The sequence below is a fragment of the Phalaenopsis equestris genome, unplaced genomic scaffold (genome assembly GCF_001263595.1).
Source record: "Phalaenopsis equestris unplaced genomic scaffold, ASM126359v1 Scaffold000692, whole genome shotgun sequence".
Classification (NCBI taxonomy): domain Eukaryota; kingdom Viridiplantae; phylum Streptophyta; class Magnoliopsida; order Asparagales; family Orchidaceae; genus Phalaenopsis; species Phalaenopsis equestris.
Window position 1 is genome coordinate 259,072 of NW_018165132.1, and position 12,342 is coordinate 271,413.

The 12,342-nt window shown below is 34.6% G+C and overlaps 1 protein-coding gene across 1 annotated transcript in view; it reads left to right on the forward strand.

The window, feature by feature from the left end:
* Nucleotides 1-690: 690 nt before the first annotated feature.
* The window catches only part of LOC110030277 (sterol 3-beta-glucosyltransferase UGT80B1), a gene marked incomplete in the record, with an annotated part of 49,936 nt that continues 38,284 nt past the window's right edge, over nucleotides 691-12,342 (forward strand). The window contains 3 exon segments of the mRNA XM_020732911.1: nucleotides 691-1,105; nucleotides 3,311-3,480; nucleotides 3,801-4,043. Coding sequence (XP_020588570.1) covers nucleotides 952-1,105; nucleotides 3,311-3,480; nucleotides 3,801-4,043 — 567 coding nt within the window.

Here is a 12,342-nt window from a genome sequence, read left to right on the forward strand (position 1 = left end):
AAGTATTAAAAATATTTTAAAAATAATATTTTATAGACTACTAATTATTTCTCTTATAGCTATTCATTCTATTTGTCATTTTATTATAACATTATATTAAATTAATATTGTTTTATTTCATTTATAATAAAGAAGCTCGCTCATGAGCCGGACCGAACTCCTAGACTATGCTAGAACTCGAACTCAACAGCAGCAGCAACAACAACAACAACAACAACACCGGACCGAACTCCTAGACTTTGCTAGAGCTCGAACTCAACAGCAGCAGCAACAACAACAACAAGCCTTTATCCCACCAAGTGGGGTCGGCTTCATGAATCATTTTACTCCATTATGTCCTACTAAATGTCATATTTTTCATTTAATTCTAATAGATTAAGATCCGTTTTCATCCCATATACTTGTCGTTTTCATCCAATATACTTGTAAATTAATCAAATTTAAGCCCAAATGGAGGATCACTCATAGCTCAAAAAGCCATGTGCTCACTTGACAGTTGACAATTGACAATAGGCTATGATTTAAAAAATGAATTAAAAAATAAGAAAAAAAAAACTATAGTGACACGTGTACCATCGTCCGACCCATTGTCCTCGCGAGTCAGCCGACACCGGTTCGGTTGATGACCAGCTCGGCAATTTATATTTAAAGCTCGGGCCCATGGGCCCCACTTTCTCCCCCTCACATTTCGCGGTCTTCTCCTCCTTCGAGAAGAACGGAGACCTGCGCGGTTTGTTTTTCCTTCTCCACGTTCCTCCTCCCCCTGCCGCCCGAATTCCTCTCTAGGGTTTCGCTTCAGATCTCTTCCTCTCCGGCAATCGGGTTCTTAGGGTTTGTGAGGCCGAAGTGAGTCTTCGTCGCCATTTCTTTGAAGTTATTGGCAGCGGTTGCGCGTCAGTGCAGTATGGAGGATTGAATTCTGAACGGTGGAGTCTGTTTGATGATCTGTTGATGAGGGACGAAATGGAGAGCGATGGAGAAGTAGATGGAAGAGGTGTGGGAGATTCTTTGGATGATGAAATGAGAAGAGATTCGGTAACCAATGCGCCGCATTTGAGGAAATTGGGAACAAGAGGTTTAGGCGTTTCGCCATCACTTCGTGCTGGTAAGTAATTTGACGGTGGCTATTTTTAATCGCGTTTTAACATTTTGATAATGGCTGAGTCATTATTATTATCTTCCTGTTATTTTATATGATGATGGGCATCTGTCTCTCTGATAAATTTCCGGTGGTGGGATGTGTGAGGTCCAGGGTCTACATATGCTCGTGTTCATTTGGGATTGCCTCGGGTTTTTGATTTGTGCGTACAATTTTTTTTATGAGCCCGCAACTTTAAGGCCATTATGAACCACCCTACCATGCCACTAATTCGGTGTTTGCTATTTGTAGCTTTGACGGCCTTCTATGAATGCTTCATCGTGGGGTTTAATTTATTCTTGGATATATTCATGGTCGTTATGAAAAAGAGATACGATCCACCTTCCCCCCGGACTTGGAAATCTTAGGAGTTTTAGTGCATTTGGACTACATAGGTTTTGAAGTTTCAGGTGTTTGGTTGCAAATAAAATGATTCCAAATTATTTTTTTAAGGAATTTAGAAGACCTTGGAGACATGTTAGTTTGGACTTGTGGTAAAACAACTCCATGGACAATATGCAGCCTTTCATTGAAAAGTTTGTTGAGCATATGAATAAGTGTTAGTATTAAAATTCATACTAGCTAGTAAATTAAAGCTTGCAAGTTATGTTTTTTTGGGAGTTTAATGAGCGTGACCATGCTTTAGTCCATATTTACCATGGACTTTTCCACACAATATCTTTTAAAATGCCTCATGCTTGATCTTTGGGTTCATTCAATATTTTAAAGAAAATAGGTTATAACGCTTGATTTACCTCAAGAGTTAATATTATTACTTTTCAAACAATGAAGATATATTATTTTTTTAATGAAAAATTTGAGCTACATGTTTTTTACACTAATGCTTTTTTGGGTGGAATTTTTATACATAAAATTCAGTATTATTCTTGTTTTCTTTCCATTAGCTCTACATTGGACAGCCCATTTTTAGTAGAATTTTGATTGATGAAATTGTAAATGCCAATTTTGTCCAGCAAAATTTGGACGATGACGTCTTTGATGGAGACCTAAATGCATTTCCCGTTTGACCTGCACATGCTTTCACTAGTTAATTGGGTCTAGTGCAGTGATAACAAAGACATATATAGTTTGATAAAAGATTAGCTCAATAAGTTGTCGCAGATTTCACAAAACGGACTATCCTGATGAGGCTGAAATTTCAAAATTGTCCCAAAAAACCATTTGTAGCTCCATGTGTGAAAAAAGTTTTAGGAGAGAGCTCCCACACACTAATTTTTTAAAATTAATAGTAATATTAATATAAGAATCAGTATTTTTTTATTATGTAAAACTTAACGAAAAAAGATTATTATAAAAGTTAGTAAAAATATTGTTCTAGTTATTTATTATTATTTCTTAATAATTTAATTCAATATATATATGACAAAAATTATTCTAAATTTTTTCTATAATTATTTTAAAAAACAGGTACACAGTAATTTTTTGCTACATAATTAACAAAATCAGGGGTGTTGCATGGATGTTTGTATTTCAGTGTGCTATATGACTAACGCCAAGTGATGCTGGGTGATGTGACTTATGTTTTTGATTTGCTTCTTAATAAGTGGAATGATATTTTTGTTAAAGACTTAAGTCATCAAATTATAATTGAGCTGAATACTAGTTATTCATTAACCTCAAGCTTTTTTGATAACTTTGATGTCAGAAATGAGAATGCAAGATTGACGTCTAATAAAATTACAAATACAGCGGGAGATTGTTATTAGGGATACATTGAAGTATCCATTTTGAAGGAAGGGTAGCAAAAGATGGACTCAATATATTTGAGCATGTACAATAAAAGGTAAAAGTTATGCCAATAAGATGTTCCTGAAGAATTAATTTGGAATAAATTTTGGCAAAGGTGTAGAAGAATATGAACACTATAAAGATTATGCAAAATAGTTGGAATAATGTTGATGGTTATGTTCCTTTAAATATGTTAGTCTAATTGAGGTTTGGGCTAGATTTGGCTTATTAATTTAGCTGGTTTGAGTGTGCTTGAATGTTTGTACTTCTACTAGAAGCATTTTTTATTATCATAAATTACAATATTCCTTGGTAATTTTCCAAATGAATTAAACTAATGAGTTTGTTTCCTTGGCATGATTAGATTTTGAACATTGAAGTCCTTTGCTTTCTCCTTTTTTCTTTAATATTATGCTTTTGCAGGCTTGCAGCATTGTAATTCTGCACCTATAAAATCTAATGATAGTAGTTTGCTTCGTGATGATCGAGATGCTGCCTTATCTAGATCAAAGACAGACAAGAGAGAAGCCATGAAGTGCGACTTAATGTTGGACATGCTATCGGAGAGGGAAAAGGTGTCTCTGTGCTCCAATGTATTCTTTTAATTCAGTGCTTGCATGGATTATGTTGATGAATGCGCTACAACATTCAACTATCTGTTTTCATATGCTCAGAAATGTGTGATTTTATGAAGTTATACCTTGATGCCCGTTTCTTTTTTCTTTCGTGAACTATCTCACTTGCATCTGCATGTCAAATTATTTATAAAGTAGACACGCCATAGTATATTTCTATATATTTCTCTTATTAATTGTTAGATTTTGTACCTCATGTTAATGTTTGCATTCTAAGCTACTCATATAACTTCCATCCCTATCCCACACGTTTTTATTAAGAAGATTACTATGTCCAGAAGAAGATTATGGAGGACTTGGTGAAAATCCAGAATAATGGCACTGTGGAGGTTAATGTAACTCAGGGAGCTCCAGTAGCAACAGAATTGTTGAAACTTGATGCTATTGATTTTTCTTATTTTGAGCTTGAAGAGGATATCTCTGGATTCAACAAATCAATCCCTAAACTGAAGATTGCTATGCTTGTTGTTGGAACAAGAGGAGATATACAACCATTCATAGCTTTTGCAAAGAGATTGCAGGCATGTGTATCTGTTCTATTTAATCATATATTAGTATATTTGTTGTTTCTTTCTCCCATTTAACACCATTTGTTTTTCCATATTTTCAATCATTTAGGCAAAATACTGGACTGGATGAAACAGATTCGCTTTGAATTTTTATTAAATGAAATTATGTCAACTCAATTACTGTCAATTGTTTAATAAGTTGGGCTGCGGTCATAACCTGAAAGAGAAGTTCATCAGTGCTCAGTCACTCGATCAAGCTAAATAAGGATATGAATTCCTAATTTTAAACTTAACCTTAATTTAACAGTTATTTTATTTGGATTGATCTAGTTAATGCCATTAAATTTATTGGTCCTGACCTGCTCATATAATCCATAAGTTGATAGGGTTAAACATGATGCTAATGAAGATAAACTGATATAGCTTCATTAAAGATCGACTCAAAATACTTTCAATATGCCACTGATTTTGCCAAATAGTTTGTCCTGGTTTTGGGTGTCAAATCAGCTTTGTGGGCCATGTTCAGATTTGAAATGAAATTGACCATACATGAAACTGCTTGAATTGAATTTGACTTGTATATTAACACGTTAACAAGTAACTTGAACCCAACCCGCCTACCCCACGACTGACTTAAATCTGTCCCACATATCCCATTTAATATATATAATAGCTATTGAGATAAAATTTTGGCCAAATTTGAGTGTTTTTTGGATTGACAGGTTAAATTTTGCTCGATTTTAAGTTAGTGGATGAATTTTTGGTTGGTGGGTTAACTCATACCTAACTAAAAAAAAAAAAAACTCGTTGGGATTCTATGCCCGAAACCGACCCCAAAATTTTATTGAGTCAACCCAAACTTAAATTTTTTGAGTTAGGTTTGAGACGAGTCGATGTGTCGGGTGAAATTTTCTCTTCCTTTTTCTCTAAACTTATCTCAACCTCTTAAATGTATTGTTGACCTAATCCAGTGTATATAAAATGACCTCACTGCCCTTCATAATCATCATAGGCGGCTTTCTTGGCTCGATAAGAAGTTTATTTTGATCAAATTTTATGATTTCCTTGCACAGGAGTTTGCTTAACATTTATTTGGATACATGCACATCTATCTTGACATGGGTATAAAAATTGCTCGTCTAGGTACTCATTACAACACCCATATACTTCTTTTTGATGAAACAAGGGTCTAAATTTTTATTGTGATGTCTGATAAACAACACATATATGGCTTTTTTGCCTTGTTAGGATGGCCGTACACATCAATAATTTTGTAGGGGTTACATAGAAGCCTTATTAAAATTTAGTGAAAAAAATTCTATCTAAATAGATAAAATTGCTAGCAAGATATAATTAACATGACAAAAATGAAAACGATGAACTAAGATTTACATAGTAAGCCAACAAGGACTTTTAAAATTGTGGTTCAAGTCCAATTAAAAGCAATTAATGAACAAAAATGGATTCAGGGGTTCTTTGGTTTGTTGCAAAAGGAGTAGATTGCATTTCTTTTACACGAGTTTTATAAAATGGGTGTTTAGTCGGATGAATGGAAACTGGTGGTAAAATATAATGTATTTGAAATTCATTCTCAAGTTTATTATTAATGTATTTGGAACTCACTGTATTTAGGCAAATTTCTAATGTACCGCTGTGTAATTGTTGCATGCCATCGCCACCCATCGCGGTCGATGTCTGCAGATCGTCACTAGTCAGCAACTGCCCCCTACTAGTAGGCCTCTTGTCCTTTATCATTTGTTGCTTCCCACACACCCTTCGCAGCTGTCTCTGCCCAACCGCCTGTAGCCGACATCCGCCCGCCTCTCTTCGCCTTTGCTACCGCCCATCTCCACCTGCCATTTGCACGCTGCTCGCTTTTCTCCAGTTGCCTATCACCTGCTTGCCTCCACCTGCCCTTGCTTGTTCGTCGCCCACTTCTTAGCACCCTTTACCTATCATGGCTTTGCCCAAGAACTTGGAAGTCAATCAAGGAGGGAGTAGACGGTTAGACAGTGAAAGTAAATATTTTTAAATTGTAGTATTATTTCATAATAGCATTCAACTTTAAAAGAGTCATTAATCTAGAATACATGAGTAAACATCCTCTAATAAAGTGCACAAGATCATTCAGTTTGATACAATAAAATAAGTAATAAAATAAAAATGACAAAATATATAAGCTAAATAAATTGCTTCCTATTTTCAATATCCTCTCCTGTAAACAAACTCTCTTAATAAGCATATCTGTCCGACAAAGTTTTTCCTAAAAGAACACTTAAATAATATGTTAAATTTTAAAAAAATCATGAATAATTACTACTTTATTATATATATTAAATTATTATGCAAATGCCTAACATGAATGCTCAAAGGAATATGCTTCTTAACATGGTCAATACAATCTTTAACCTTATTGGAATAATTCATGCGTACGGATATATGCCCTCACTCATCTATTATGGCTCATGGAATTCACATAAGCAACTTTATGTCGCTTTTTTCAGTAGGAATGAGTAGGTCAACCCTTAAACTTATTAAACCACTATGTGTACCTGCATGAACTATGTTGCCATACATGTTGAATGCCAGTATTTGCTTTGTCTTTGAGTTTGTTGAATTCAAATAGTTTGACCAGCTCAACCCTTAATCTTATTTAACTATAGAAACGTTTGGCTTTGTTTTTAGATTTGTTGCGCTGAGGGAAGTGTGAATGTATAAAATTTGTTTTAGGAGCTTTTCAGATTCGTATGACACACTATACTCTTTATTTTTTTTGAGTTACGGAGACAGATTGGCATAGTGACTAGGCATATGTTTGTTGATTGTATAAGACTTTAGCTTTAAGGCTTTTTTGCTTAGATTAAATTTTTTTAATTAAATTTAATATTTTATTTGAGAAGCTAGATAAGATTTTCCAACTTTGAAGGGACCTATGGCAATTGTCCTGCCGCATGTCGAACTTGGGCTTTAGTGTTTGATTTCCTTTGATGGAACACCTTTAGGTCAAGTTATAAAGTTTTGAAGGAAGATTTTATTTTTATTTTTATTTATTTTTATTTTTTGGATTTGCTTATGTTTGTACCTTTCACCGGGGGACCTTCAAGGGATGTATTACCCATATGTCACACTCTGAGCATTATCATGCAAGTTTGGTGATTGAGGCCTTATTCTTAAAGTTTACTTTTGGGATCTTTTGATGATGGATATCAAAGAATTGCATTACTCAGAAGTCAGTTGTTAGACCTCATAGTTCACCATGCTAGTTTTTTGTGGTCAATCTTTGTTAACTACTTACTGTATGTCACATTTGCCATGGATGCTTGCATATTTGAGGCTTTAACCTTATAGTTGGATATTAGGACCTTTCATCTTTGAATGTCTAATAATTGAGGCTTTAACCTTATGTCACATTTGCCATGGATGCTTGCATATTTGAGGCTTTAACTTTGGCTTTAACTTTATAGTTGTGCCATGGATGCTTGCATATTTGAGGCTTTAACCTTATAGTTGTATATTAGGACCTTTCATTTTTGAATGTCTATTAATTGCATTACCCATATTTCATATTTTGGCGCTTACCATGTAACTTTGATATTTGATATCTTGAATTTAGAGTAGGTAATAGGTTTAACGGGATACTTTGATGGATATTTTGAAATTGCATACCCCCTATGCCATAGTTTGTTTGCTTATCATGCAAATTTTAATATTTAAGGCCTTTAGCTTATAATTGATTTTTGTGTTTTAGTGACACATTTATAGGATTGCATTGCCTGATGCAAACCTCGGTGTTTGTTGTGTAATCTTTAATATTGAGGACATTAACCTTAGAATTGGTTGTTGGGACCTTTTTGGGTCTAATATTTGGGAATTAGATTGCCTAGATTTAATATCTTAGGGTTTATTTTATTGGTTTGGATATTTAAGGTCTCCACCTTTAACGTTGGCTATTGGGAATTTTAGATGATGTATCTATTGTTTATCGTATTGCTTCGATGTCATTCTCTAGGGCTCAATGTTTAAGTTATGTTATCTAAGTTCTTGACCTTTTTAGTTGGTTGTTAGGATCTTCTAATGGAAGATTTTTTTTGAAGTTTTTCTTCCTATGCCTCAGCACTCATTATGACATGTTTTAATGGGTTTCAATCTTTTAGATTACGAGTCTTAATTTGTTGTAGCTTTTTTCTGAGAAGTTACTTTGGCCTTCACTTTGAGTTTATCACTATATTTTTAAGTATGCTATGTTTAGAGAAATGTGGTCGCTCGTAAACCTTTTTGGGTATCGTCTTTCTTTGATAATCTAATGTCCATAATAAATGGAGTTTTTTAACTAGTGTGATGCCACTAGGACCTTATACTGATGGATCTCTAGGTATATTTCACAAACATCATGGCCAATGCTCATCATGTGGCTTTATTTATGGGACTCGAGTGTGAGGTATATGTTAAGATGCTTTTTTTCATGCTAAGCATTATCTTGATAGCCAGACTTAAAGTTTTGAAGAGAAGTTGTGGAAAATTATTAGTTGACTCGCTAACCTTTTTTTGTGAATCATTTTTCGTTATTTATTATGATAAACTTTGAAATTAGGGCTAAACTTTTGAGCTTGCTATTAGGAGCTTTTAACAATGGACCAGACAATGTAATTAATCCCTCCATGTCATATTTTTGTGTTAATTATGCTCCATCTTTTATAAGATATTGATCTTCGAGCATTTGAATATGATCTTAAACCAACTTTTTTGTGGAACACAACTCATTTTTGTTACCTTGAGGCTTTCCCTTTATAGTTTCTATGAAAACCCAAAAGGGTAATGGTGGTTGGCTTGCCATCTTCTTTGTGCGTCCCCCCCTCCTTATCAGACTTGAAGGACACTTATTGATAGAGGAGGGCCTTCTTTTTAGCTTATGGGGTGATTCTAAGTTTCTCTTTAAAGATTATTTAATGACTTTTTATTATTACCCTTGATCTATTAGAACTATTATTTATTTATTTATTTATTTGTGTAGTTTTGAATGGATCTGGCAACTTTTAAGTTTGTCGTTGGACCATAATTTGCTAATAAAACCTTACAACTCTTAGGTGTAAGGCTCTTTCTTTCTTTGGTTTCTCTTGTTCGGCTTTGTGCTAGAGATGAAGGCAATTTGGAGTGGATTGCTATCAAGAGCTTCTTCATTATCCTGTTTTAGCTCGAGCAATACCTCAAAGATGGAGAGAGAAATCCTCCCTAACATGGCCGCTAAAAATCTTATCACCCCGAAAAGCCTAACCCCTTTCCTTGAGCTTTTTTGATGTGTAAATGAGAGGGGTTTGGAGTAGTTTTATTTTTATTTTTATTTTATTGTTTTTTTCTCCAGTGGTGGCTACACTTATTTTAACCTGGTTTCTCCTAATGTTATATTAGGATTTATGGGTGGGACCTCAAGTTTAATTATCCATCTTGTTCATTAGAGAACACTCTGAATTAAATAGGTTGTTTAGGCTCTCACTTCTAAGATTAGCCTCTTAAGGTTTGAATTTAATTGATGGAGAATAATTTGGGAGACGAAGGTAAGCACGATGAAGATCTCATGATTTTGTTATTCTCGGTAAATTAGCATACTCAACATGCAACATCATAGGGTAATAATTCGTAATTTCTAGGTAGCTTTAGCAACCATATGTGTGGTCAATGTCATGCTTTAGAGTTTGAAGCTGACCCTTTTCTAACGAAGGGTATCCCATAGTAGTTTCACTGAATAGCTTAGAACCAAATATGACTACTTGAGTTTTAAAAGTACTGGATATGACTAACAAGAGCTTAGGGTTATGACATGTTGTCTATCCATAAGTTCCAGCTTGGCTTAAAGAAGTGTTTGAAACACACATGTGGTTTGGTTGGTGGGTTTGATTTTGATTAACTGACTTTTCACCTTGGAAGATGGCTTGAGTTCGATTTCAACTGAGCTTACATGAATTAGAAGGCCAAGTTTTGATTTAATGAGTTTTTGTTTTTGTGCTAAACCAAACTGATTGAGATGAGTTTTAGCATCCTTTGGAAGGTCTATAAACAGGACTTGCAATATCGAGGATAAGTGTAGCTTAGTGATGGGTCTTATGGCATTACACTAAGGTAAAGCGTCTCCTTTAGTTTAATTTGACAAGCTTTTTGGCTTTGTGATGAAACTTAATTTGGATTGGCTATCATTCCATAGAAGTCCTCAATAGAGAAATTGTTTTAATTTTTCTATTCTGAATTTTGATAGAAATATTATGATATGCTACTTTATTTGTTACAAAGGTTTAATTGATTAGGACTCATAACGTTAGCTTAGAAGGGGCTTGCTTAAGTATTTTCTATTTTGATTGTAGAAGGATATGTAACAATGGGCCTTATAATCCTATGTTGTGGACGAGATGGCCTGACTCATAGTGATCCTCTAGGCTTCCAAACCAATAGAGAATCAATAATATCAAACCTTTGTTTTTGGCTTATTTTCTTTCTCAGTTGGATCAACATTATATACATCTAAATCAATGTTTGAAGGGAGCTAGTATACTTTGCTTACATCGATGAATCAACATGAATAAATGTTATTATGTGATATTGGAATGCCTTTATGAATAACTCTACATATTGCCATATTTTCAAAGTTATAAAGCTATTGTACATTTTGCTGAAGACGCAGTTGAGCTGATTCAAAGTTCGTGATAGTTTTATAATTTCAATAATAGATGTGCTATATAGAATGGTCTGCCTGGTTAAATTGATTTTTTTTTCTTATTTAGACTATGGTCTTTTTCCACAATAAATGGTTTTTTCCTAAGCCAAACATTGGACATTCAGTTATTGCACCTTGTAAACACCAAGTGATCTTTTATTCAATATGTTTATCCATAGGCATTTTGTTAATTACATTGGATCTTCTCTCTCGTTTCAACCTTACGCGTAATCCTAATTTTGCATGCTTTGTTTAGATCATTATAATTGTTCCTATCGAGATGTTCTGTGGGACAGATATGTTATTAGAATGTTTTTATTTTTTTTCATGTAAGTGTGATTTTGATGACATTGATGAAGCTTTGTTCATCTCCAATATTTGAAACAATGACATCAAAGATACTCAACAATTGCATTAGCCTCCTATTGATAATAGCTTGAAACAATCATCGAGTTTCAACTTATTGTAATTTCTCATGAAAACAAAATAACTTTTATTTGAACTAATAAAATACAGTGATTAAGGACTGTATCTAGACTAATGATTAATAGCAAAGGATCAATAATGGTTGATTTTACCAAACATTGGCCACTATGATGTCGGGTTATATACGCCCTGAAGAGAGGGCGATCCCGCGGGGACAGAACCCGCGACACTTTGTGGGAGCCCGCGAACCCTCGCGAAAGATTGCGAGCAGCGATCCCGCGGTTCAAAACCGTGATACTTCGCTGTAGCCTAGGAAGGGGAAACCGTGAACTTTCGCGATCTGGTTTTTCAGCTGTCGCGAATTTGCCTCACCTATCTTCTTCTAAGTGTTTTTTTCTTGATTCTTGTCTTTTCCACCCCTTTTATTTTGTGTACAGGTAGCAGGCTATAAATAGATGTCTCCTATGTGTAGGAGGCACTTCTAGTGGAGTTGTCTTCTAATCTCTTGCGTGGAAGTCTTTTCCTTCTTGGGCTGTATTCTACGATAGGTGGTGCTTCAACCGAATTCTGCTCCAAGGCGGGGTTGTAAACTTTCAATTTTCTTCGCATCTTCTCACCGACCCCTTTTCCATCTCTTTCCTAGCTGCCTACCACCTCCATACGCCTCCACCGCTCTACCACACTCATACTTCCCCTACAACCTTACTGCCCTACCTAATTACAACAAACCAAACACCATCACAACTACCCAAACAACCCCCCGATATCTCCCATCTTGAGCTACCACCCCGTCGACGCCACCACCGCTTTCGAACATTTTTCAACAACCATAACGGGTGATTCGTCTGTTATTGTATTTTATTTCTATTTGAGTCGTGTTGTAATTAGGGCTGTCAAAAAAACTCGTTGTTTGCGAACAGTTCGTGTTCGGTTCGTCAATGAGTTTGTGTTTGATTCATTCAATAAATAAACGAGACGAACATGAACAAATTTTTTTCGTTCGATTAGTTTAACGAACCAAACACGAACAGTGATCCGTTCGTTCGTGTTCGAATCATTATTGTTCGAAATATAAAATAATTTAAAATAATTATATATAAAAAATTTACGATATTTTAAAAAATTAAATTTTATAAATTATAATATATAATAAATTAATAATAATAATATATTAATATACTA